Source organism: Carettochelys insculpta, chromosome 1, assembly GCF_033958435.1.
Source record: "Carettochelys insculpta isolate YL-2023 chromosome 1, ASM3395843v1, whole genome shotgun sequence".
NCBI lineage: Eukaryota > Metazoa > Chordata > Testudines > Carettochelyidae > Carettochelys > Carettochelys insculpta.
In genome coordinates this window covers 29085269-29111554 of record NC_134137.1, presented here as the reverse complement: position 1 = coordinate 29111554, position 26286 = coordinate 29085269, and the positions used below count along the sequence as shown (strand labels likewise).

The window sequence follows — 26286 nt, the reverse complement described above, 5'->3', positions numbered from 1 at the left end:
TGGCTGCCTGTGATGCCTCACCACACTTCCTTCCCCTTGGGAATGCCCCCTATGCTAGGAGATGGCCCTCCCCGACTCAAGTTCTTCCTAGCCCTGGGTAATATTTCCCTCACCCCCATGCTGAGCCTGCCTTATGGCTGCTTTGGGCTACTGGAGGAGTGAAAACCACGACCCACTGCTAAGCTCTTGCATACCTCAGGATTACATAGTGCAGATGCAATTTGGCGGGTATAAGTACAAAAAAGTGATGAACAGGACAAGGGAATTCCATCCTGTATTAATGCAAAAGTGCTGCCATATGAGTATGAAATGACTCCTGCCTTGCAGTACTAAGGCCAATGAAAGGGAGTAGCTAAGGATCTTATCTGCATGATGAGGACCATACTTAAGCCAATCCCTTCTCTGAAATCTCCATTTTTGCAAGGCACTCTTTCTTATAGCCTGCTGTCTTGGATGTAAGGGAAGATGTCAAGAGGCCTTCAGGCTCGTCTCAACTCAGTGTAAAAGCCTATGGCAAATACATGACCTTGCTTTCACCTAGTTTCCACTCGTGTCTGCACTGAACCACAACAACCAGTCACACTCTGCTGTGCTCAGGGGGAAATCAGCTCTTTTCCAAAGGCCGGCGCAAGGCTCAGATTCCAGTTCAATCTTTGTTTGGAAGGACTAAGCGGGGACTGCAAAGGTTTTGTGCTGTTCCCCTGAATAAAACAGTACTTCGGTCAAGTCAAAGACTTGTTGTATCAAAGCCTTGTAGTACACTTTCTTGCTTCTCAATTATTTTCCCCAAAGCAATGTCATTTGAATTAAAATTTCAATACTAAAAAATCTATTCCTTCAGCACCCCAATTATCTGTACCTTTGAGGAAGGCTTCCATCGACTTCCATTTTCCAATCACCTCCCAAGTGGTTCCTTCACAGATCAAAGGTAGCTACATGCAATCTTGTCGAAGGAACAGAAGACCCCCTAGTCTCTTATTGAAATAAGTTAGGTCGCTACTTGAGATCAGTTAAGACAAAAGATGCAAATGCTCAGTTTTTAAGCAAGGATAAAATTGAGCAGCTTTTTCAAATTGTTACTTCCTATGGAACACTAGGAGGTAGGTTGTCTGTGTTTATTCTTCTTCGACTTTCACAGAATCATATAAATATAGGGCTGGAAGGGAAAGTGAGAAAGGAAGTCTGCAAGTCCAGACTCTTGAGGCGGGTTCAACTAAATCTAGCCTGTCCCTGACAGGTGTTTGTCTAACCTGTTCATAAAAATCTCCAGTGAAGAATATTCCATGTCTTCTCTTAGGAGCCTATTCCAGCATTTATCTATCCTTGTAGATAAAAAAGTTACTTCTAATATGTAACCTAAATTTCCCCAGCTGTAGCTTATGCCCATTATTTCTTGCTCAGCAGACACAGAGAAGAAATGAAGAACGTATCTGAATACTGTTATCAGGTCCCCCCATTCAGAGTTATTTTTCCCCAAAACTAAGTATGGCCAGTATTCTTCATCTTTCTTAATAGGCCAGGCTTTCTAAATCATAGGATTTTTGTTGCTCTCCTTTGGGCAATCTCCAGTGTGTCCACATCGTCCCTCAAGTATGATGCCTTGAATTGCATGCAGTGCTCCAGCTGAAGCTCCACAAGTGCTGAGAAGAGCGGGACAACTACATCCTGTGTCTTGCACAAAAATTGCCAGGTAGTACACCCCACTGCAATGTTAACCTTTTCCACCATTCCATCACATTCTTGGTTCATTTTCAATTTGATTCACTATAGCCCCCAGATGCTTTTCATCAGTCCTACTACCTAGCCAGTTATCCCACCCCGTTCTTGCTGCCTCTAGAGGAGCCCTTGAAGATGTTTAAGCCCTGAACTGTGACCTTTATCCTTTAATGCTAGCAGAAGAACGCAGATCTTAAGACAGGGGTCAGACATCTTTTGACTGCTGTGTGTGGTCCAAGTGCCGGTGAGGCTTTTTAAAGTTACTAATAATTACTAATAGTTGTACTTACAACAGCTTCATCAATAAACAAAGATGCAGAGCTTTCCCATTTAGGTGCTGGTGGTTGGTAGCATTATCTGGTCTTTTGTTAATCCACAGGCAACATGGCTTTGAGCAAACTCACAGCAGCACGGGGAAGGATGGGCAAAGCTGAACTCCCACCTCACGTGCCGATGAAAATTGACTCGCATGCTTGGCACCCATGCTGGTGGTTGCTGATCCCTGTCCTAAGGGATACTAGTGGGCATGCTGCCAAACTTTTAGAAGATGTGTAAAACTAAAGCCCACCTGACTGAAACCTTGTGAACTTTTTCACAGTAAACTTTATGTGTTTGGAGAGTTTGCTGTTGGATGATGGGGGAGGGAGGGAAAGGGTTTGAAGAAAAATGCAGATTTGCAAACATTGGCAAATTCATGTCAATTGTTGCCAATTTGTTTTGGTTAGGGTAAAGAAGTCTTCTAAAAATCTAAACAAACAAAAATTTCATACCAAAATGTATTGATTTTTCAGTTCGAAATACCTTTGTTTCTAAATTTCCTTTAATTTTATTAAAACAATCTGAATGGTTATTTTTAGTCTAACGAGACTCTTTGTTAGACTTCAAACAGATTTTTTTCACCCTCAGAATTGCCAGTGAACTGAAAAAATGCATACTCCTTGTCACTTGCAGATATTGATGAGCCTCTGGTACTTTAAATGAAGGTCTTAAAATACCTCTGGAGGATGAGGAGACATCCTAAAGAAGCATGTAAGGGAAAGTGCCTTTGTGCATCTGTCTAAGTTTGGGTTTAGGATGGTCTGTGGGTCTTTGACCTCTATGGTTGTAATGGACTCCAGCTCTTTCCTTTGTTGATCTTCACCAGCTCTGCACTGAGAAGGATGAAGAAGTGAAAATGTGGTCCTCCAGAAGCCACACAAGGCTTGGGCAGTCCCTTTCCAAGGAATTTATGAAGATGAGTAACTGCATTAGAAAATAAAGTCACCTCAAGGACCTAAAAAGACAACTGCTCTCCTTAGGATCCTACAAAGAGCTTTAGCTGCACTAGAAGAATAAACGCATCAAGCCTCAGAACATGGGTGGTGGGGTGAACCTAGGACTGGAGGAGGCAAGCCCCACAGCTCCATCCCTTCTTCCCAAGGCTTCACTTCTGCCTCCCACGACCCCATGGAAGTGAAGTGCTCTCCCATTGTAGACGAAGGCTTTCCCTTCTCCAGCAGGCAGTACACAGCCTCAGCTTCTCCCCACAACCCAAGACAGCACAGGGGAAGGGCAGGCAGATGGTGTATGACTCCAACCTTCCCTGATCCCAGCCAGAGCATGGGGGTGGGCAGAGTGGGCAGCTCATAGCCCAGCCTTCCCTGCCCAGAAAACCAGGGGTGGGTGGAAAGGGAACAGCACACAGACCCAGCCTTCCCTGGCTGGAAAGTGGGAGGGAAAGCAGGCCACATGTGAATGGGCTGGGGGAAGAAACCAGGCAGCAAGTGGACCAGCCTTCCCCAGCTCCACACATAGCACTGGGGACAGAGAGGGTGAGTGGCACCCAGCCCCACCCTCCACAGCCCCCCCAAACTGGCACCATGGCTCCAGCCTCTGTGGGGCTGAATCCTAGACAACCTTGGGCACACATATTGAAGGAGGTGGGAGCTAGAGCGGGAGTGTGGGCAGGGCCAGGCCAGACCAGCAGTTTCTGCCTATCATATCCACCATCCATGCCTCAGAATCTCTCATAACCTCAAGCATGAGGAGGACAGTCGCTGGTTTGCTTAGACAATGCAAGAAGAAAGAGGGAGAAATAGGAGATAAGCCATGTATTCATCTCCGGGATGGAAAGAGCAGAACAGAACAAAAACTGAGGAACCGTCTCTTTGAATGAAGACAAAAAAGGGAGAGAGGAAGAGAATCAGAAAAATGCTCTGTCTTTTATCTACAAATTAATAATAATAAAAAAAACAGATCCTTTCAAGACTAACTTCAAACTGCTCAGAGAATACACAGGGCTTTTCTCCATGACTATAAGCACATCCCCATGATAAATGAAGTAGTGAAGGACAAGAATGAATATAATGTACTACTGGAAATTCCCTATACCAAAACAGTATTCAATTACAGACTGCCCCTGCTGCCCTCTGTTGCACTGTGCTACACTTTTGTATTACTCAAGCTCTTGACAATAGCACTGGGGGCTTTTTCCAAAAGATGATGTGTTCATGTCTCACAAGCATTGGTGATATTTAGATGGCTGTTATCTATCCAAAGCCAGAAATGGCTTAACACAGACACCTAACTTAGGCATCATGTGTCACAGTGGAGGCACTAACAATGTTTTTCAATCAAAGCATGTTTAGCCTCTTTCTCTTTGCAAATGGATCTCTGAGTGAAAGAGGAAGTAATCCTTTCAGCAGTAGGAGTGCTTGCAAGTGAAACAGCCTTTCCTTCACTGTGTGACTGTGTTACTGCTATGCTGATGGCTTCACAAACACATCCTTTCCCTCCCTCAAAGAGAAAAATAGGAAGAATTCAAAAGGGAGGGGAAGGCACAAGAAGGAAACACAAATGTTGAAAGTGCTGAAGACAAAGGAGCACATAAACTGGAAACCTTGTACATTATTTTGTCCATGAAGGAGTATAATGTAGAGTCTTTTATCACATGGAACACTAGATGCCTGACTGGGGACTACTTTTTATGTCTGTGCCAATATCCTCCCCTCTCCCACTGCCATACCCTTCTGCTATATAAGCACTGGATTCTGTTTTTTCTCTCCATTTTCATCTGAAGAACTGGGTTTTACCCACAGAAGCTCATGACCTAATAAATTTGTTAGTTTTTAAGGTGTCACAGGACTGCTTGTTACTGGAGGTAACTGAGGACTGAGTGGGCTCAGTCCAGTTCTGAAGTTGTTCCCATTCTGAAATGAGTAGAAAGAATCTTCCCGAAGAGCCATATTTTATATGTGTTCAAGCAAAAGCAGCATCCTTTAATGTGCCTGCCATCTAAAACAATAAGTTCTAATAAGCATTACTAAGAATGAAAAAGACAGCTATCTGGGACACGATTTGTCCAAAATGGGTGTTTCTGACCCATCAGAAGGACAATTTAATTCTTTGAAAAATAATAAGGCATGGGGGAGTAAGAAGAGATTTAGGGGGATAAGCTGAAAAGTAAGGAGGGCACTTTGCCAATTTATAGAACTTAGATCTTTTCCATTTTCATGATTTCTTCTCAAATGCCATTTTTTAATTTCTTCCACCTTCCTGGAGTTTTTATTCCATTTGTCCAATAACCTAGCTTTTAATGGGTTGATTATCTTTTTTTGTTTGTTTGTTTGTTTTTGTTTTGTTTAATGTACACTGTAATGCAGTTTTGCTTGCTTTAGTAATACTCTTCATCCTTCATCAACCAATGAGGAGCAACTGTGGCTCGAGATCATGTGTCGTAATAAATGAAAAAGTTTTGCCTTTGATGTTAGTGGAAGCAGGATCAGTGCTTATGTAGGCTACAGTCTAATCTGCAGTAAGTTTGTGTCTTCAATTATCAGAAAGTCTTGTCATAAACACTCCGCTTTGTACCTCTTCCGTCAGTTTATACACCAGTTTGTAGAGAAGAGGGCTGCAGTCAACTCTTAGAGTGTAGTTGCCTGAAAACCAAACACAGACAGGGAAAGCTTTTTTAAGTGGTTTTGACTCCCTGCTAATGGAGCAAACCCTAATGTTGTCACCTGAGCAAAGTTCATATTGACTGCAAGAGGAGTTTTAGTGAAGTTAGGCCTACACTAACCCACCCCTGACATTCTATCCTATGCAATTTCAGCTACACAAATAGCATAGCTGAAGTTGAAAAACTCAGTGCAGCATCTTCTACACAGTAAAGTTGGGAGGGGCTCCTCTTCCATCAAATCCCTCTACTCTTCTTGTCCTGGTGGAGTACTGGAGCGAACAGAAGAGTGCTCAGAGGTTGATTTATTGCATCTAAGCAGGTACAATAAACGTACGTTGATCCACCACTTAGCTGAGACAAGCCCTAAGCCCTGCAGGACTTGGCACAAATCACTTCAAATACAGGTTGTCTGGTTAGATTTCCAATACATGAAGTATTTATCGTAAACTCATCTTTGTCAGATTCCAAACAGAAACATGAAAATTAGACCTTCCATTGGTCCTCAGGCTCAGCTACCCTAAATTATAAACACCCTCACCACACATATTACCCACATTTGGTTCTTTCCCTAAAGATTGTTTAAACAAAGGCACCCTACAGCATGCCCTGAAAATCAGCACATCTGCGTTATTTGGGAGAGGACGAGGGAAAAACTAGTTCTAATGTGGAAGTTCCCTCACAAGAAATCCTGCCAGCAGCTGCTTTTCTCATATAATGAAGGATTTGGCATCTGTCTTATGAGTGCTTTTGAAGACCACAACTGTAGCATTGAGACCCCAGGAGAGAGAGAATCTCTAGTAAGTGCTCCCCAGGCCATGTAGAGCTTTATTGGTAAAAACTGGACACTAAACTTCACCCAGAAAACAGCAGTGCTCTGTGATCTGCACTGGCTGCCTGTTGTGTACTTGTTTCCTAATACTACACCCCTGTCAGTGTGCAAGTTGATTTAAGGCAAGTTAGAGCACCCTGCAGCGAGTAGTAGTCATGTGACAAAAACAGACTATGGCAGCAAGGTCTATGGCCAAAAGAAGCCAGAAACTAGCTTCTAACTTGAGAAAAGCGCAAAATGGCTTTCTTAGAATATGTTAGACCATCAGCTGACTATCCAATAATACACACAGACAGAAAACTCTAGCAACAAATGCTGGATGCACATACCTATATAAAAACTGCCATATCTGATAGGTTTTGTTTTCTTAGAACTGTTAGCAGATTTTGATACTATTTTAGAGCAGAGTATTGTTTCTGGCTGAACAGACAAATGAAACTCACATTAAAAGTAGTCAGATGACTACAGTAATGTAAATGTGGAAAAAAACCCACTCAGTTATATTAGCTAACACAGACAAGGTGTTTGTATGTTTACCAAATAGAAATTAGATGCAAGGCAATGTTCATAAAGGACACCAACCCTTTTCTGTGCTAAAGAATGGCAGGTAAGATAAATGTGCTGCATTGTACAAGGCACAGTGCAGAATGTACTTTGATGCACTATCTTATTCCTCCCAGGAATATAGATGCTATTACACCACTGGGGATTCAAATGCCTGAGGTTGGGGAAAGCGGACTAATGAACTGAAAATAGAGCAGTGAAGCATGGCACCAGCTTTCCTTAGTATAGGTTTCACAATGCTATCATATTTCACTTTGATGTGTAAACAAAGGCATCACTGCATAATCAAGGTTTGGAAGCAAATTGGCTCCAAATCACCTCCAATAGATTGTTACAATATACACCATGAATATGAAGTAGAGCTAAAGGTATTATTTCAGCAGCAAGATCTTTGGAGGGCAAGAAATATAAGCTAAAGTCTGCTCTACTTTTCACACAGTGTGTAGGCTGCATAACTGAAGGAACAGCTCTGAATTCTGACCCAGTCCCCAGTTCTTACTGAGCATTTGGAAAGCAGGTGTGGGTCTGGGTTTTGCTTTTTTGTTTCCATTCATTATGTGATGAAGAGAATTCTCATCTGACAAAAACAAACCCGAACTATTACACATATGTGGTGAAACCTACTTCACTGAGGCAAACACACCGGAGGAAATGGGCTTCACACGGACTAACTGTAGTTAGAACATGGCATCCTCTAACAAACTGAGGCCGCTCTACAGCACAATACACACACTCCACTGCTTGCTAGCTCAGAGATGTAATGGTATCTGCAGCCCCAGCCACGCCACCCAACAGTGGGGTACAGGGGGATAAATACACTGGGCTACAGCAATGGCAGCCAGAGCCCTGGAGCCCTTTGAATTGCCATCAGAGCACCACTCCACTGGTTGCTCTCAGGTCCGATCCTGCCAGCCAAGGCCCCAAGCCTTCAGGGGACATGGAGCCAGGCTCTCCCACACTTAGCCCCTGGGCCCACGGTGGCTAGCAGCCCCACTGTCCCCAACAATGTTTACTGGTGTCACTGAGCACTGGGATGTGATTGGATATTGACGTCATCACCCTGACTCGGATCTCATTGTGCGGGGTGGGAGGGGAGGACGGGGAGGAACAGAGATGGAGAGAGCCTACAAATAAACTCCAATTTCTTACTAGTGTTCCTGTGTGTCACAACCTTAACATACCCTCTGTAGCCCCTGAGTGGTATGGTAGGGCCAGCTGAACCATGCAGCTGTGGATCACACCCCTCCAGGCCACACTCAGTCTTCCTTTGTTGCTGGCATGGGGACCCCACCTCAACACACAGAGTGCAGAGACTGCCTATGCAAATGCTCCACTGGCACATCTCTGCACAGACAAAACACTAAGCATAACTCATTGCAGAGGTCTCTAGCTGAAGGGTGAACTGTCTTGTGATGCCAGAATACACTGTGTTATCTAGCTACCTACCTATAATACACTATAACCACGAGACATTGTACAATAACTCCATTGAGGAAAATGAGTCAGTCTACAACAGTGGACACAGTCTTCCGTAAATTATAGAAAAAGATTAAAATCCAGATTAAACAGTTGAACTCATTAAAATATAAATATTAAACTGTAAGCTTTTCAGGAGACATATTTTAGGTATATTTTGTAATCACCCACCTTTGACATAGTGATCTCTACCTGAGTACACAGCTCATTAAAGTGCTATTCGCTGAGGGAAATTAACATGAGAACTGAGTTGGATTCTCTCTCCACTGTACTTTAAACTTGCCTTTGCCGCATGTATTAATATCTTGTTAGGTACCTTGCATCACAAACCCTTGCTGTATATATATTACTGCATCAAAGTGTTAGCACACAACAAGAAGCTAACTGACTTAAAAAGAATTATTAGACATACCTTCTATAGAAGAATCTGTATTGATGTAAGCCACAGCCCGTTCCTGAAGAACTTTAGCTTTCTCCTGGGGTAGTAAAAAAGAAAACACATCTGTTTTACTGATAACGTGATCACGTGATACTGCAACATTAATACCATCAACAACAAAGGGGTTCTGGACCAGTCAAGGCATATAAATGTCTAATTATATTAATGAATATGATGGATCAGTGGTCTGGCATGAAATTCAGCTTTGCTAGTTGTGTTTTTCTTAATGTCAATCTACAAGCCATTAATAAAATAGTAGAGGGGCCAGCTGTAAGTCCATGAGAAGACAGATGGCGTCCTGAGGCTATTGATAGTAATATTATAATTGCAGAGTGTCACTGGGGTGATATGTATGGGTGCTTCACCTGTGCATTTCCATGGCTTGATACGTCTGGATTTCTTTCAAGATTAAGATTAATTCTGAATTTTGGGGCTTTGCAATACTTGATTTTGGGATAATCACAATAGCCGTCTCCTGTGTCTTACCCTGAATTATGAATATGGACTCTCAGCCCTAACGCCATTTCAAATAGAGCTGTTGAAACTCAGAATTTCCATTCCACAGGAAACTGTGGCACTTTTAAAAAAGTTTGAACTGGAATGAGAAGTCAAAATGTTGATGTTTCACATGAAAGAAAATTTCCAAAAAATATTTGTTTCAAGAAAATAAAATGTTTAGTTCTTATTTGGACTATTTAAATATCATTACTTTTATTTTACAAAATTTAATTGTTTTTGAAATTTAGTGTTCATATTATGATAGTTTGGTATTCGGTATTCTAATTGGTTTGGTAATTGGTTCTTGGCTTTGTCAACTGATATTCTCACTTGTCTTTTGTAAGCAGGCTACCCGATAATTTTCCACTGTAAATTAGTATAACATAAAAATGATATATGAATCAAACATAAAAATAATTATATGATAAAATAAATGATCAGGTGGAGGATTTCCCCAAAGTTTTGTGTCTGTGTGCATGAAAGTGAGCGGTGGGAGGTGAGAGAAAGAGGCAGTGCCCATATAAAAAAAGAGAGAGGATGCCTGAGCATATCTTGGTGTCCATGTTTGTGTATGTGAGATATTTCACTAGTAGCCACTTTGTCTGAACGAATCCCTGCATTTATGCACAGATGCTTCCAATATTAGGGGGTGGTGATACATTTCTAGAGATTGCGTTCGCATCTCTCACCTAGTGAGCAAAGGGTTAATTTTCCTTAAGATTTAGTGGATGAAAGATTAGCCAGCTAAATAGAAGCAGAGGACATTTAACTGAGCATTGACTAACATCTTTAGAGTTTAAGTCTAATCCAGGATTCAGAGGGAGGAGATGCATGGCACCAAAATGAAGCTAAAAAGACAATGAACTGGAGGCTAAAGTCTGACTCTGCCATTGAAATGGAACATGGAATAATTGGGTACTAAATTATCAAACCAAAAAGAACTTTAGGACAATGATTCACAAAGGCTATGGTTACACCACTGTGATCTGTCAACAGAAGTCACTGTCAGAAGAGATTCCCAACAAAACTTCTGTCAACAGAGTGCAGCCACACACAAAAGCCAATTGGAAAAGCGCTCTGTTCTGTTGACACAGCAGTTGGACTGCCCAGCTGCTCTCTCAACAAAACAGACACCTGGAAGCACAGGCTACCCATTCTTCTAAGTTCTAAGGGTATGGGAACTTCCCATTTGCCACCAAGAAGATAAACAGAATTATTTTAGACACCGGGAATAAACATTTTGCATCTTCATTTGTCCTGATATCTCATAGATTTTGGATTTGTGACAATGTCACCATAGGAATATGGATTATATAACCTCTGAAGGCCCTTCCAGCTGTACATTTCGGTGGCTATGCCTACACTAGTGCATTTTTTTTTTCTGAAAAAGCAAGGGCTCTTTCAAAAAATCCCATGGAGCATCTACACACAAACTGTGTTCTTCCAATTTAATATCAAAAGAACACAGCACTTTTTCCTGTGGTCCTCCTACTCTCCCAGATGAGGAAGAATGCCTTTTGCCAAAAGATTATTTCAGGAAAAAGCATGTGTAGATGCCCCAGGGGCCCTTTTTTCAAAAGAGCAGCCCTCACAGCACCAAATGTTTCAATACCTGGCCAGTTCTTTCAAAAGAGCGGGGGCTGTGTGGACACTCTCTATTGAAAAAGAGGATCAATTTTTGAAATCTGCTTTTTTGTGTATGGATGCAATCTTTTGAAAGAAGTTTTTTCAGAAGAAATCTTCCAGAAGAACTTCTTTCGAAGGATTACTGTAGTGCAGGCGTAGCCTGTGAGTCTATGAATGCAGGCACGTGAATTTAAATACTACAATGCCGCATAAAATATAATATAGTTTTCAAAAGTTATTTTGAAACACAAAAGCCCCTTAAAATTGTTTCATAATGAAACTTCATCAAAATCAAAATTTCCCCAGCCCACCATTTTGATTTCAACAAATTAACATTTTCCAATGAACAAATATTTACACTCTAATTTTAACCTCGGTTTTGTAAGCTAGCTAGTATACGTGGTGGGCTTGTCTACACTACCACCTTCCTTCGAAGGAAGGATGGTGATTAGGGTGTTGGGAGTTTACTAATGAAGTGCTGCAGTGCACAGGCAGCACGTCATTAAGCACATTCCCCCCCACGGCGACTTTGAAGATTTAAACTTGGAAGCACTGGCTTGCGTTTAGCTGTGGCTCACCTGCCGGTACTTCAAAGTGCCGGAGCAAATTCAAAGTCCCTTTACTCCTCAAAATTTTAAAGGGACTTTGAAGTTGCCCTGGCACTTCAAAGTACCGGCTGGTGAGCTGCGGCTAGACGCAAGCCGGTACTTCAAAGTTTAAAAGTTTAAAACTTTGAAGTTGCCACGTGGGGGAATGTGCTTAATGAAGTACTGCCTGTGCAGCACAGCACTTCATTAGTAAGCTCCCAACGCCCTAATTAAAATCCTTCCTTTGAAGGAAGGAGGTAGTGTAGACAAGCCCATTATGTCCTATATATCTTAGTAGGTGTGACCACTTGCAGCATAAGAACTTGGAACAGTATAACAAAAATGATTTTTCCATAGCCATATTGAAAGACCTTCTTCTACTGCCACAATAAAAAGCAGCAGCTATTAACTGTAGACCTAGCAGTCACATAATCACACTCCATCTAAATTTCAATTGTGTCACACCAGAAGGAGACCACATCCTAATGCCACCCACTGTTACCAGATAAAGAAAGCAGATCTCAAGGTGGGTAAAAAAACTTAGCAGCATTTCATCAGGTAAGAGACAACTTATCAATAACTGAGTTTGTGGCATCCCCGTTAGATGATGACTATCTTCACTTTTCTACTGTTTTCTATATGATCTCTGTTTGGTTTGTAATTGTTTCTGTCTGCTGTATAATCAATTTTGCTAGGTGTAAATCAATTACAGTAGTGGGATTTGATTGGTTAGGTAATTCTGTTATAGTAGGAATTAGGTAAGGGTGGAAGTTCAACAGGCTCACACCTTGAGCCCTCAGGATTGGACGTGTGTGTCCCTGAAGTGTGCAAGGGATAAAGTAATTTGTGCGGGTAATAAACTGAAGGCCAGGTTGCTTTACTTACGGTGAACCCCATAAGGAATGAAATGGGAGGAAAACTCCATAGATTACCTTTCTGATGGACAGATATGTTGAAATTCAGGGTGTCTCTACAGAGCAAAGATATTTCAGAATAACAGCTGCTATTTCAAAATAATTTTGCAAGCATCTGCACAATGCAACTGCTATTTCAAAATAATTTTGAAATAGCAGATGGCTTATTTCAAATTTGGTAAATCTCATTCTACACAGAATAGTGCCGATTTTCAAATAGATACTTTGAAATAGGGGCTGCATATACAGGGAACAAGGGCTATTTTGAAACAAGCTATACTGCATCCAAGGGCTCTGTTTTGAAATAGGCTCTCTTGTGTCTGGATGCTTTATTTCAAAATAAGCTCAGCGCTATTTCAAAACATATTTTATGTGTAACTGCAATATTTTGGAATAACCTATTACAGAAAAATCTCTACCAGAATAGCTTATTCCAAAATAAGGCTCCTGTGTAGACATAGCCTCAGAGTCATTTAGCCCTAGGTCCAGCATCCAAACCTGTTGGATCCAATGGAAGCCAAAGTCTTCCCAGAAAAAAAAAAAAAGGGTTTGATACCTTTCTTTTGCAAACGAGAGTTGATTTCCATACACAGAGGACTCTACGGATCACCAGGACATGGTATGGCTCTCAATTTGTGGTGGCCATTTTTCTTGCTGAAGAAAATTATTTTTGAACAGGACAGTACCTTACCATACTCTTCCTGAGGGTATTTGATTCATAGCCAACATTTCCATAATTTTTTAATCTTAAGAGGAGCTAGGACATGTGCACCATCATTATTAGTTAGTTACCCTTTATATTATGATTGTATAAAGGAGTCCCAATGAAGACACTGTTGTACTACAAACAACTACAATGTAATCCTAAAATGAGCACTGTATAGACAGACATCCCCCACAAATCTGCGTAAAGCTACATTAATTTAAATGGGTCTGTCCCCATAACGTTAGAGTCATATAGGCAAACACAGGCCAACATGTGTTCATCAGTCATGCTTTTGTATTATTCTTTTTTACCTCAGCCCACTCTGTGGAACCTAATAGCCCAAATTCTTCTGCATCCCAGCTAGCAAAAACAATAGTTCTTTTAGGTCTCCAACCTGTAATCACACAGTAGATTTGATTTACAGAGAAAATTCGAACAGAAATCGCCATAGTTACTAAATCACATAAAAAAAACGAAAAAAAAGTACACCACAAAAAATTATGCATAATATGTATCAGTGAAATTCTGTTTTCCCCCACACCAACCCCAAATTCTGCAGATCAGCACACCCACTGCAGTATTATTCTTGGAAAAGTAAAACCCCAGATCCCACAACTGAGTGGCTCACACTACACAGACAATGAGCACAGAAATTCAAATAGCTCACATTATATAGTAGCAGATAGGGAGCCATGCTAGTCTATATACGATCAAAACAAAAATGCAGTCAAGTAGCACTTGTTGAAAAATCAGAAAAAAATTATCAAGGTGAGCAAATCAGAAAAAAATTATCAAGGTAAGCAAATCGCACCTTGATTTGCTCACCTTGATAATTTTTTTCTGATTTGTCAACTTTGATTACTGTTTTTGGTTCTCTATGCCTAAAATATTGAGTCTGTTCTGGTATGGCTATGGTCTGAAGAAGTGGGTCTGTCCCACGAAAGCTCACCTAATAAATTATTTTGTTAGTCTTTAAAGTGTTACTTGACTGCTTTCTCACTTTATATGTGATGTTAAGTTCACTGCAGATCTATCTATCCCTATGGATGAACGTAGAATAAGATGCAATGTCTATTATGTGAAATTCAACCCTATGCATAGGGCCAACTTAAGGTCTAAGCATCTGCTTACTGGTGAAGTCCCCTTAATTCCTGAAAATAATGTTTTCCATGGGCCTTGTGTTTCATCTTCTCCAGTTACAATAAGTTACCTTCCATCATCATTTTGCCAAAACTCCGAGCAACTTCTTGAAGAACAGCTGCACCCGTGGTTGGATCAATCCCACCAAAGACCCAGGAGTCTCTATGTCCACCCAGAATAATATATCTGTCTGGAAATGAAGACACAGAATCAGTCTTTAATTCAGAATACATAGAATTTAGTTTTTTCCCTTAACCTCATTCCCATGTTCCTAAACCACAATGAAAACTAATTTAAATGTTTTTAAAAAGCCCATCCCATAATCCCCTACTGATATTGTTGCAGTTTACAATCTGACACAAAAATGGTTTTATTTTCCCTGTTCACTACCTTTGCTCTTATGCAGACTTGTGTTAAGAATCTTTTCATTCCTTATTTTGGAAACACTGCTAAAATAAAAATAACTAACATCTACAGCTATGTTTATATTAGAGCAATCAGTCAAGAGAAGTATCTGTCAGAAGATATCTTCCAACAAAACTTCTGTCGACAGATTGCAGCCAGACTGCCAAGCGGATCGAAAAAACGATCTGCTCTGTCAACAGAGAGAGTGGCCAGACTGCCTGGCCGCACTCTTGACAAAACAGCCAACTGGAAGCAGAGCAGACAGAGCTGCCCAGTGTCCTGGAAGCCCTGTCTGTTGACAGAGGGCCCCACAGACTATCCAGACTGGCTTTTTGCCAACAGAATGGGTTGACAGAGGCATTCTGCCTCATGGGGGAGCAGCAGAACGCTGTCAGCAGAGAAGTGCCACGTTTTGTCTATTTACTGTCAACAGAATGCCTTGGAAACGTGGATGCTTTGTGGGTTTTGTCAACAAAATGCCAGTTTTGTTGACAAAACTGCCTAGTGAAGACATAGCTTAACTTTCTGCTCAATCATGATTTGAACAATTTTGGACTCAGTGCTCTTGAGAGAGAACCCAGATGCAACATTCAAATCAGAAAAGAGTAGTGATTTTCTAACAATCTTTCAGCCTGTGGCCCATCCTGCCTTTCTGCAGATCACCAGCCAACCACCCAGGATGATAAAATGCCTTCATTTTCCTCTAAATAACTTGAATACTAAGTTATTTATATTAGGTTATTGGAACAAGAAAGGAACTGGTAAGAAAGGAAATATGAATAAATAATCAAAAACAAAATAATTAAACAGATTAAGCACTCTAACTTTGTCATATTATTTTACCAAACTTCATTTTAAATAAAATATTAATTTAAGTCCTAAAAAGGTTTCAACCTTGTCTTTATTTATGCAAGGACAGGGAACCCTTTCTTTGGTTGGAAGCCACTCAAAAATCAAACAGGGGCCACACATGTCAGAGGCAACCCTGAAAAAACAAACAACCCCCCAACAGCCCTGACTGATGTGATTCCCAAAAGAGATACTTCACCCCCCGCTCGGTGCTCCAGCCCCATGATGGTGGGAGAGGGAGAGGAGGCAGGGAGGACCAAGCTTCAGGGCTTCCCAGAGGCCAGATTAACTCTTTTGGAATAGTTAGCAGATTTTGTGAGCCTTCCTCACCCCACTTTGTGAGATGAAGACAAAATGATGACTCAAGGAAGGTCTGCCAGATGGTCTTGGGGTTAAGTTCCAGAGGTTCAGTGGTAGGTGGGGACTGAAACCGGCTGGGAGAGCTGGGCGTGAAGGGGATCCTGGAGCCAACTGGGGCTGGGAGAGCTGGATTGGATGGGGTGTCAGAGTCAACTGGGGCTGGTAGAGCTGAGTGGGAGGAGGGGCATGGGAGAGGGATGGGGGTGCAGGAGCTGGCCATGAAGAGGGTAACTCTTGCTCCCTGCCTCTCCCAGGTACCACCCTCTGTTGTTCTCACTGTCCGTATTCAGCCAATGGAAGCAGCGGGAAAACCCTCCCTGAGCAATGTCCAGTGCTGTGTTCATTCAGCCAGAGAGTGGAGGAGCAGCAGTATGCATGGCCACTTCTTTCCCCATAAGCCAAATCTCCCCCACACACTGCAGAAAGCTGGTGTGGGTGTAAGAAAATCCTGGGAGGATGAGGAGCCATGGGGCTGGGCTCCTTGGGTTTTTTTGTTTTTTTTTTTGGTGGAGGGATAGTCCAGAGCCTTGTAGCCCACCCTGCAAGGTGGCTACAGACTATTACTGGTTCACAGATCACAATTTGAGAACCAGTGGGATAGAGAATCAAATACTAAACATCCCAGGATTTCAGTTTAAGCCACTAGAAAGACACAGTAAATTGAGAAACATGGATTTAGACTGTGGTTCAAATCCTGAATCGCCAAAGTTCAGGGTATTGCAGGATTCAGAAATTTATTCAGTTTATTATTAGTTCAGTTATAGTTTGTATTGTAGTTCAAACATGCTGGTATAAAAACGTACAAATGATGTATTAGAGATCCTATACAAAATGAGATGTCTTATGCAAGACTGTCCTATTGAGATGTTCATTGTAGCATTCTCATTTACAGATCTCTTGGAGGAACATTGTGATGAGAGGGACAAGATGACGTAATAAATTTTTTCCAAACTTATGTCTGTAAGTTCTGACAAATTCTATCTGATTATCTCTGAGAAATTAAACCTCATCCTGTCTAAGACCATCTTCATCAAATACAAAAAAACTTACCTGGTTCCACAGCTCCCTTGATAGTGCCAATAACATTGTAAATTCGTGTTATTTTGTTGTTAGTGTGGACATGCATTCTGACCTTTCTGAAACACACGTTTGAAACAGCAACAGAGGAAGTCATTTCAAATATGTTTTACAAACACAATTAGAACAAGCCCTTGCACCTCTGCAATAGCTTTTTAAACATCACAGTGAAATGAGGCTGGATTAGCCCCTACAAAAAGGTTAGGTTGTAGTAGTTTATCTCCATGTGAAGGGGATGAATTGTATTTCAAGCCATGATTTAGTTCCTCCAAATAAATGGAATTTTTGCAGAATGGAATAAATAAGGCCACAGTAAGAAAAAATGTGTTAGGATATTAGCAATTCTCTGCAGGGCAAAAGTTAATTAAAATTACTAATTACCATTGTCAAAGTGTCAAGAAAACTCTGTTTGAAACTTAAAATAAAAAGTTGAAAATACAGTCCATGTGTACAATTTTATCTTTAAAGTTTTTATATTACAATCCAGCAATACTGGCCAACCAATTCTCAGTACTGGAGCTGGCCAACCACTTCCTATGATGCTATGGAAAGGAAAGGAACAGTCTTAACCCTGGCTAACATCTTAACATCCCTATCTCTATAACAGGAATAATGAAATTTTATTTCTGTAATAAACTTTTGCAATATTTGAATGAAATTAAATACACAAGGACAATGTTCTAAGCATTATTACACATCTTACAGGGCTGTGATAATGCCTCATTTTTATTTGAAACTGAAGGATGACTTAAGAAAAAATTCACCAAATACACACATTTATTGGCTATGTCTACACTAGCCAAAAACTTCAAAATGGCCATGCAAATGGCCATTTCGAAGTTTACTAATGAAGTTCTGAAATACATATTCAGCGCCTCATTAGCATGCAGGCGGCCGCGGTGCTTCGAAATTGACGCGGCTCGCCGCCGCACAGCTCATCCCAACGGGGCTCCTCTTTGAAAGGACCCTGCCTACTTCGAAGTCCCCTTATTTCCATCTGCTCATAGGAATAAGGGGACTTCGAAGTAGGCGGGGTCCTTTTGAAAAGGAGCCCCTTCGGGGTAAGCCGCATCAATTTCGAAGTACCGCGGCTGCCCTAATGCTAATGAGGCACTGAATATGTATTTCAGCACTTCATTAGTAAACTTCAAAATGGCCATTTGCATGGCCATTTCAAAGTTTGGAGCTAGTGTAGACACGGCCATTGACTTTCAAAGCTCTTTATAAAATTTGTCACAATGGTTTCAAAGGGAGTCAGGCCCATTATATCTCCTTTCAGTACCTTTAAAACAGGGCAGATTAACAGCAGACCCACAAATCACATTAAAAACAAAAATAATCAAAAATATATTCAATTTTGACCCACATGATTGGACATTATTTAATTTTGAAAATATTTTTTTTAAAAATTTCATAAGAACATGCTGCTTTTCTTTACAGAAAAATGATGAGTAAATTTGATTAAATGGTAATTGGTAAATTGGTCATTAAAATTGCAAGAAAACAACCAAAGGTGAAAATGAATAAACCGTTTCTATTTCTTCAAGAACATTAAGACAGCAAATCAATGTGATCAAGCTTCTCAGATCGTTAAAAAAAAATCATTCATTGGTTGAGAATTCTGTAAAATGACAAAGAATATCCAGTCCTCTCTTCCTTTGTGAAACAAAACCCACGTTTGTCTGCCCTGGGCAAAATTCCAACTGCGTCTCATTTGAAGTTATTTTCTCAGTGGCAAAGATCTTTAGGTGTCAAAACCAATACCTTTTTAAACACAACTAGTGGACTTTTGCCCAGAAGAGAAGTTAACCCCAAGACCTTGAGCTTGCAAAGAGATAAACATGTATCTATGCCATTGGACTCAATAGGACGAAGACTATTCCTATCCATAAAGTTTACTCTGGTACACAAACGCTTGCAGGACCACTGCCCTAAGGTTGTAATATAGTGAAGCCATGGGAGTTTCTCAAGAACCAACTTAAAATTACACTGTCAAGATGGTTAAGGTGTCAAAAATCCTATGAATAAATAGGTCCTCAAAAATGTGATTGGCAATCTAGTACACGTTCTGTTCATTTTAATATTGTTTTTCTCATTACACAGTTTATTGCTCTCCAATATGCTCAAAACATTTTGGATTAGATGCTCAAAGGTATTTGGGTGTCTATCTCCCACTGATGTCTATGGAAGGTAAGAGCCTAAATATCTTTTGGATCTGGGCTTTTGTTCCTCTAGCAGAGGTATGACTCCCTAAAGGAATAGTCGGTCACTTACAGCTGAAGCAAGCCTGCATAAATTAAAGGAGCCCTCTGCCTTAACCTGGGTTATTTGAACAGAAGGAGGAAACTAAGACATGTAACTTCAGACAGCAGAAATGACACACCTAAGGAAATGTTACTGCTAATATATTTGACACAGTGGGGTGTAATCACAGTACAAGCATGGACCCCGTGCAGGTAGAGATAATGGGCACACTAGCCGGCTGATTTAGAGATCCTTTTAAGAAAACTTGAATTTAAAAATCTAATAAAAGTATATTAAGAGCAAAATGGCAGGAAATATGGGCAAAAGACATGGAGGGGAAAAATTCCATGAAATATTCCCAGGACTTGAAAATCATGGTTTGCTCCAAGTCCCTGTAAAAGGAAAGCAACTAGAATTTTAATTTGTCATTGTGGTTTAAATAGTAATTTTTTTTTAACAAACATAAAGATGGATTATGTGGGACACAGTCCAGAAAACAACTGATTATCTTCTTTGAAATCACAGTGAGCATCCCATCAAAAAGTGGTATTGATATAAAAAACTTAGAGGCCTTAAGTGTCAAAATTCTCACTGAAATGCCAGTAAGGACAACAGAAAAATGGGGCACTATTAAAAATAAAGCAGTATTGCAACTCTAAAGAATACTGGGGAAGGTGAAAGACTTGAATAAGCTGTGGTGTTTCTTGCTCAGAAGGCTGAGTGTCTGCTTTGCCATAAAACACAAGAAGGAAGAGGAGAAGGAGGAGACAGGCAGATTACAATGGGTGGTGGTCTTTTGCTCAGGATCCCCAGGACTAGCATGGCCAGGCCCACAGACTTTAGGAGCTCTGAACCAAGTCCCCACAGTAAGGGCATTACGGATTTTGTTCAGACTGCTCCTTTGCTGATACCATCTTAGACGGGACATTTGTTTTATTAGTTTGTTTTGGCTTCCCCTTGCTTGGATCAGAGGTGAAAGTGAGCTGGTACATCCTAGTGTACAGCTCCGATAAGAGCTGGCTAAATTGCAGCAAAAAACACCTGGGAGCTATTTAAAGAGCTGGCAGGGACCTGTCTTGCAATAGGATAGTAGCTGTAAGAATTTTAAATTACTTTCACCCCAGGTTTGGATCTTTTACAGTCCTCTTTATCTCAGGTGTCACATTTGTTCCATTAACATTTTGGTTTGTATTCTTTATTAATCTTCAGCTGTAACACCAACATGAAAAAAATGCATTTAAGAATCCAGCTTTTTAAAGTTTAATCATGTAGAGCCTTGCATAGTACAAATGTATACCCATGAATGCTGGTATCTACAAATGTCAATTGTTAGCCACAGAATCACAGAACTCTCCCAGGAACCACAAAGGCAAAAGGAGCAGATCATGGAGCTGCCACTGCCAGGGCCCCAGCACCCTGTGCTGGCAGCTTGTCTAGCATGACTGCATTACCCCCAGGCATACTCAATAGAGAGGCACTGGAATCCCTGGCATGCCCATGGACAGGAGATGGCAACAACTGCATGGAAGAGACAGTATTGGAAGTGGGCTGGGGACAGTACAGCTGCTAGCATGGAATGCCGACTCCGGGGAGCAGGGGCTCACATTCTGCTCCTTTTGCCTCTGCAGCTGCTGGGAGAGTTCTGCGGTTCTGTATATTCTGATTTACATCTGCGAATACAATTTAAATCTGTACCTGCATAGGGCTCTACAAATATGTCCTTGAGGTACTGGAAAAAAACACATCAATATGTCCTCCTGTTCGTGATCTTTCAGACCACTTCCCAGGATCCTGGCAATGGAAACCTGTCCCTTTGTAGTCAGTGCCAACCACTGCTTACATGGCACATTACCATAGTAATATACATTTAGTGTCATTTAATGCAGTATAGTGGCTGGAAGCTGGGAGGAGGAAGCATCACCATGTGACCAGACAGGTCTCTACACACCGTCAGCTCCATGGGCCATGATTTGTGAGCTTCTCTGCTTGTTTCAGAGCACTGTAGAAGCAGAGTGAAGTATAAAGAGCAAACATAGTATTGCAAAACAGAAGTGTTCAAAAATCATGCCACAGCCCCAAAAATCTGAGTAGACTTTTAAAATTAGTAGGTTTGGGGTTCTTTTAGCTTGCACTCTTGGGATCAAGTTTCCTCCCTTTTTGCTGCAACTAGGAAGGCTAGAGCAGCTGATCTTTGGGGCCCACCCATGCACATACTTCACAGAGCTAACTCCAAAGGATTGTCACAGATAGCTTCCATGGGATTAGGGAAAAGTTGAAGGCTAAAAAACCTCTCCAGAAGCTGTGCTCTGCTATTCCACCACCATAGATTACCAATTTCTTGTATCTTTGGTCTTCAAAAACAGAAGTGAAGGAAAGGACTCAGAAAAAGAAAGGTTTTAAAACGTGTGTGTTTCACCTGACAAGGGGAAAAAGTTAATAAAACCACTTGTTACTGCTGACCAATGTTAAACTTGTACATTGTCAAGAAAACATGAAACAATACAAAAGAGCTGAGAAGGGCGATAAACATGGCCTTGTCCGTTGCCTATTGGAATTAATGGCAGTCTTCCCATTGTCACTGAGCACGTCCATTGTTTTAACACTTAACCTTTAAATCCTAAAGATTTTCACCCAGCCATACTGCCCATTCCAGAGGGAAGTCAGTTTCTCTGCTAAGCTCAATAAATAGCCAAAAGTGCTCAAACAGACCTTGTGGAGTAGCTGCCTGCAAATCCAGGCCCAATGTTGTAAGATACATTAAGGCTTCCCCTCCAGCTGTTGTCTGGTGCTGCAGGTCCTCCCAGGATGCTGTTAAATGAAAACCAAAACAAACACAGCTGGCCAATTCACAAAATGTAGAAGTCTCCCAGGGGAATAACATACCTGAAAATGAGTTTGTGGAAGAAATGCAAAGTTTTTGAAAATTGTGTTGTACAAACTGTATGTGCAATCATTTACTATGTGTTGAGAGCCTGTAAATTAGCACAAATGCTATTAAAAGTCCTTCAAAATTTCTTACAGTAAAAAGAGAGTAGAGTTAAAGCAGATAAATTAATAATATAAACTCCTGGTCTTGCATTTCTTTTGAAGCAAACCTACAAACTACACTTGTACCCCACTTTGTCTTTCAGTAAGACTCACAGCCAACAATTGTTTGTATTTCTGTAACCTATGTTGCTACTATTATACTTGACTTCGTATGCATAACATGCAGAAGCAATAAAAACAGGCATGAGTTTTACTGTCTTGCAATTCAGAAAAGGCTTTTTGCATGAGCACATGAACACTGAACCCAAGTACAAAGGTTTGAACTCTACCTACCGTAATAATATTTCTGCATCATGATATCCAATGGGGTGAACTGGGATTTTGGGAATTCCCACTCCCTCGTCAACATCAGACCTGAAGGTGTATTCTGAGAAACCAAAAATATATTGGAATATCAGGCTTGCTGCCCTCCCCAGCTTGCCTTTCAATTGGAATGGCTTTTGCAACAAAGAGTCCTAAAGTTGCATCTAGAATTGATGTACACTGATTCTTGCTACTTTACCTCCAGTCACCCTATATCTTCTCACGCATCAAGGATTAGTCCCACTTACTCCACTGGCTTCTGCTAGTTTTAATTTATTAAGTTCAACCCACATAAACAATCTTATAGGCTGTGTCTACACTACCTCCCTACTTCAAAGGGACGATAGTAAGCAGGGTGTTGGGAGTTTATTAATGAAGTGCTGTGGTGTATATGCAGCACTTCATTAAGCAAATTCCCCATCCCCGCCCCCCTCCCCCCCGGTGGCAACTCCGAAGTGTTAAACTTCAAAGTGCTGGCTCATGTTTAGCCGTGGCTCACCCGCCAGAACTTCGAAGTGCCTGGGCAACTTCGAAGTTTCTCTACTCCTCAAAAATTTGAGGAGTAAAAGGACTTCGAAGTACCCCAGGCACTTCGAAGTATCGGCAGGTTAGCCGCAGCTAGACGCAAGCTGCCACTTCGAAGTTTAACGCTTTGGAGTTGCCACGGGGGAAGTTTGCTTAATTAAGTGCTGCATATACACCGCAGCACTTCATTGATAAACTCCCAAAACCCTACTTACCATGCTCCCTTAAGAAGTAGGGAGGTAGTGTAGACAACCCCATGGTGTCTTTCTGCCTGGCATTTATGATCAGCAAAGAAATATACAGTAAACCCTTGAAGTGCATGACTGCAAGTTAAGGGCAACTCAGAATCCCACTCCTCACAAGCCCTGTCTCAACCTCCCAACACCACTCACCACCTGCACTCGACTCCGGCTCACACCACACCCCTGCACCCGACTGTCTCCAGCTCACCACTCTCACACGTGGCTCTGGCTCCAGTTCAAACCCCGTGCTGGCTCAGCACTTGAGCATGACTCCAGCTCAGCCTCCCCGTCCCAGTTCAAACCCCCCACATGCTCACCCAGTTCAACCCCTCTGCAGCACGGCTCACCACCTAAGCATGGCTCTGGCTCACCACCCCTGCATGTGGCTCTAGCCCAACCCCCCTGACCCCAGTTAAACTGCCTCCCCTGCGCGCAACTCTGGCTCAACTCCACCCCACCCCATGCAGCCTTAACCCACCCCAGGCTTAACCCCCCTGGCCCCCTTCCCTGGCCCTAACCCACATCATGCTTAACCCTCCCTAACTGTTCCCACAACCCCAGAACTCACCTTTCAAAAGCAGCTCCAGGTGCTCTTACTGCTTACCCCACTGCAGAACCCGTGTTCCACCAGGGTAAAAAGCTGCCCTCAACTTATGTGAAATTCAAGGTACACGAGGGTATGTGGGAACGCAACCCTCGTGTAAATCGAGAAACTACTGAACTTCCAAATAAGACCAATAGTCCTCTTTGAGGATAGACAATAATCTAGTTTCAGCTGGTCCTCTGGAGAAACACAATTCCTTTCAAATCTCGATAAATTCTAACTCATTCTTACTCTGTTGGCCTATTCACACTGGCTCGTATGGCTCAAAGGGATATTGATTGGAAACTGTTTGTTCCTGAGGAAAGCCTGCTGGAATGAGAGGTAGGCAGAACTTGCTCCACCCTAGGAAAGTAAACTCTTGTTGGAAATCCTCTTAAACAGCAGTTCTTTTTGCATGGGTACAGAAAACAGTTTAATCACTAGTGACGACCCTTTTCAATGCCAGTTCAGAAAGCATCAGGTGTTTAGGGCTATCAATCCATCACTCACCTTTTGCTGGATAACCAGGTGTGAGAGGATCTCCTGCCCCATTCAGATTTAAAACATTCCCACGCTGGGCTCCACCTCCAGGAAGATTCCAGCCACTTGGATAAGGGCCTACTCCAGGAGCACAGTAGTCAGCAGGGTCTGAATACAATATAATCCCTCTGGCTCCAGCTAATAGGGCATTTCTAACCTGCAAAATTATTTGTTTTTAAGAAATTTCAAAATGTTTGTATTTGGCTGAGACATTCCTGGGCTTTGCAACATGCCACCAATTAGGAGACACATCAGAACACTTACATGTCAGAGCTGGAATAATTAACCCATGGAAAGTATATTTAAAGTTCAGCATGATGTCAAGTACTGGTCATAAGGCTAAGGCAGGAGAACTAGGTGCTCTTCCCAGTGTGACCAAATTTCCTGTATGATCTTAGAAAAGTCATTTAGCCCCGTGACTCAGTTTCTCCAGGTGTCAAAACAGGATAAAAATACCTACCTCTTCAAAATGCTTTAAGATCCACGGATGGAAAGAGGCAGTAGTGTTTACTGGCTGTTGGGCTGGTTACATGGTCTGGATGTCTGATCAGTGCCTCCCAAAACAGATTTTGGTTTTGGAGTTGAAAGAAGGATGGAGGAACATTGGGAGCCAGAGGAAGCGATACAGGGATGTGCTGAAGGCACAAATGAAAAAGTGCAGCATTGGTGTCGACATGTGTGAGAACCTTGCCCAAGACTGTTCCCAGTGGAGAACCAAAATCCGTAAAGGGGTAGCACAAGCTGAGAGATCCTGCCGCAGTGCAGACAAGGAGAGGCAGAGAAGAAGAAAACAGCGGCAAAAATTGTTCCATGCCCTGCCAACAGCTACCAACACCTGCCCCTTCTGTGACAAGACCTGGAGCTCCAGAATCAGGTTGGTCAGCCATCAATGGACTCACAAATAGAAGGGTGACATGAAGATGTCATACTCATTAATCTAGCTCCCAACATCAATAGCAACACACATTGATGTAAATGTAAGCAGCCTCAGACCTTTAATTTACTAATCTAATTATGATTTGACTGATAAACAGAGAGAAACTAATTAATAGAACATGCAAACCAACCCTAAGAACACTTACTTTATTTCCTCTGAAGATTTTCCCATATCTGGCAATGACAATCTTTCCAGTACAGTTAATTCCCATCTCCCGTTCTAGCTGGAAAAAATCTTCTGTGCGGCCATAGTTCACATATACCAGATCTGCCTGTCCAGGGAAGAAAGAAGGATAGAAATTAGAAATTATAGGCTGTGTCTACACAGGCACAAATCTTCGAAATAGCCATATTTCGAAGATTACTAATGAGGCGCTGAATTGAATATTCAGCGCCTCATTAGCATTAGGATGCTTCTGGCCGCGGCGCTTCGAAAGTGCGCGGCTACATGGGGGTCCTTTTCGAAAGGACCCCACACCTTTCGAAATCCCCTTATCCTACTCACTGATCGGAATAAGGGGATTTCGAAAGGTGCAGGGTCCTTTTGAAAAGGACCCCCACGTAGCCGCACTGAGCCGTGCGCTTTCGAAAGTGGTGCTTTTGAAGCACCACAGCTGGAAGTGTCCTAATGCTAATAAGGCACTGAATATTCAATTCAGTGCCTATTAGTAATCTTCGAAATAGCCATTAGCATAGCTGTTTTCGAAAATTTGTGCCCATGTACACACACCCATACTGTCAT

The 26286-nt window shown here is 41.8% G+C and overlaps 1 protein-coding gene across 2 annotated transcripts in view; it reads right to left on the bottom strand.

Annotated features, from left to right (window-relative positions):
- NAALAD2 (N-acetylated alpha-linked acidic dipeptidase 2) overlaps nucleotides 1-26286 on the bottom strand; it is a 64927-nt gene that overhangs the window by 22917 nt on the left and 15724 nt on the right. For both annotated transcript variants that reach the window (XR_012643920.1, XM_074983970.1), the window contains exons 5-13: nucleotides 25691-25816; nucleotides 24579-24765; nucleotides 22689-22782; nucleotides 22077-22175; nucleotides 17097-17182; nucleotides 14503-14622; nucleotides 13604-13686; nucleotides 8935-8998; nucleotides 5566-5633 (exon numbers count right to left, since the gene is read on the bottom strand). Coding sequence is in view for 1 of the 2 variants with exons in the window: in XM_074983970.1 (XP_074840071.1) it covers nucleotides 5566-5633; nucleotides 8935-8998; nucleotides 13604-13686; nucleotides 14503-14622; nucleotides 17097-17182; nucleotides 22077-22175; nucleotides 22689-22782; nucleotides 24579-24765; nucleotides 25691-25816 (927 nt within the window). In the remaining variant the exon portion in view is untranslated. The remainder of the gene's footprint in view (nucleotides 1-5565; nucleotides 5634-8934; nucleotides 8999-13603; nucleotides 13687-14502; nucleotides 14623-17096; nucleotides 17183-22076; nucleotides 22176-22688; nucleotides 22783-24578; nucleotides 24766-25690; nucleotides 25817-26286) is intronic.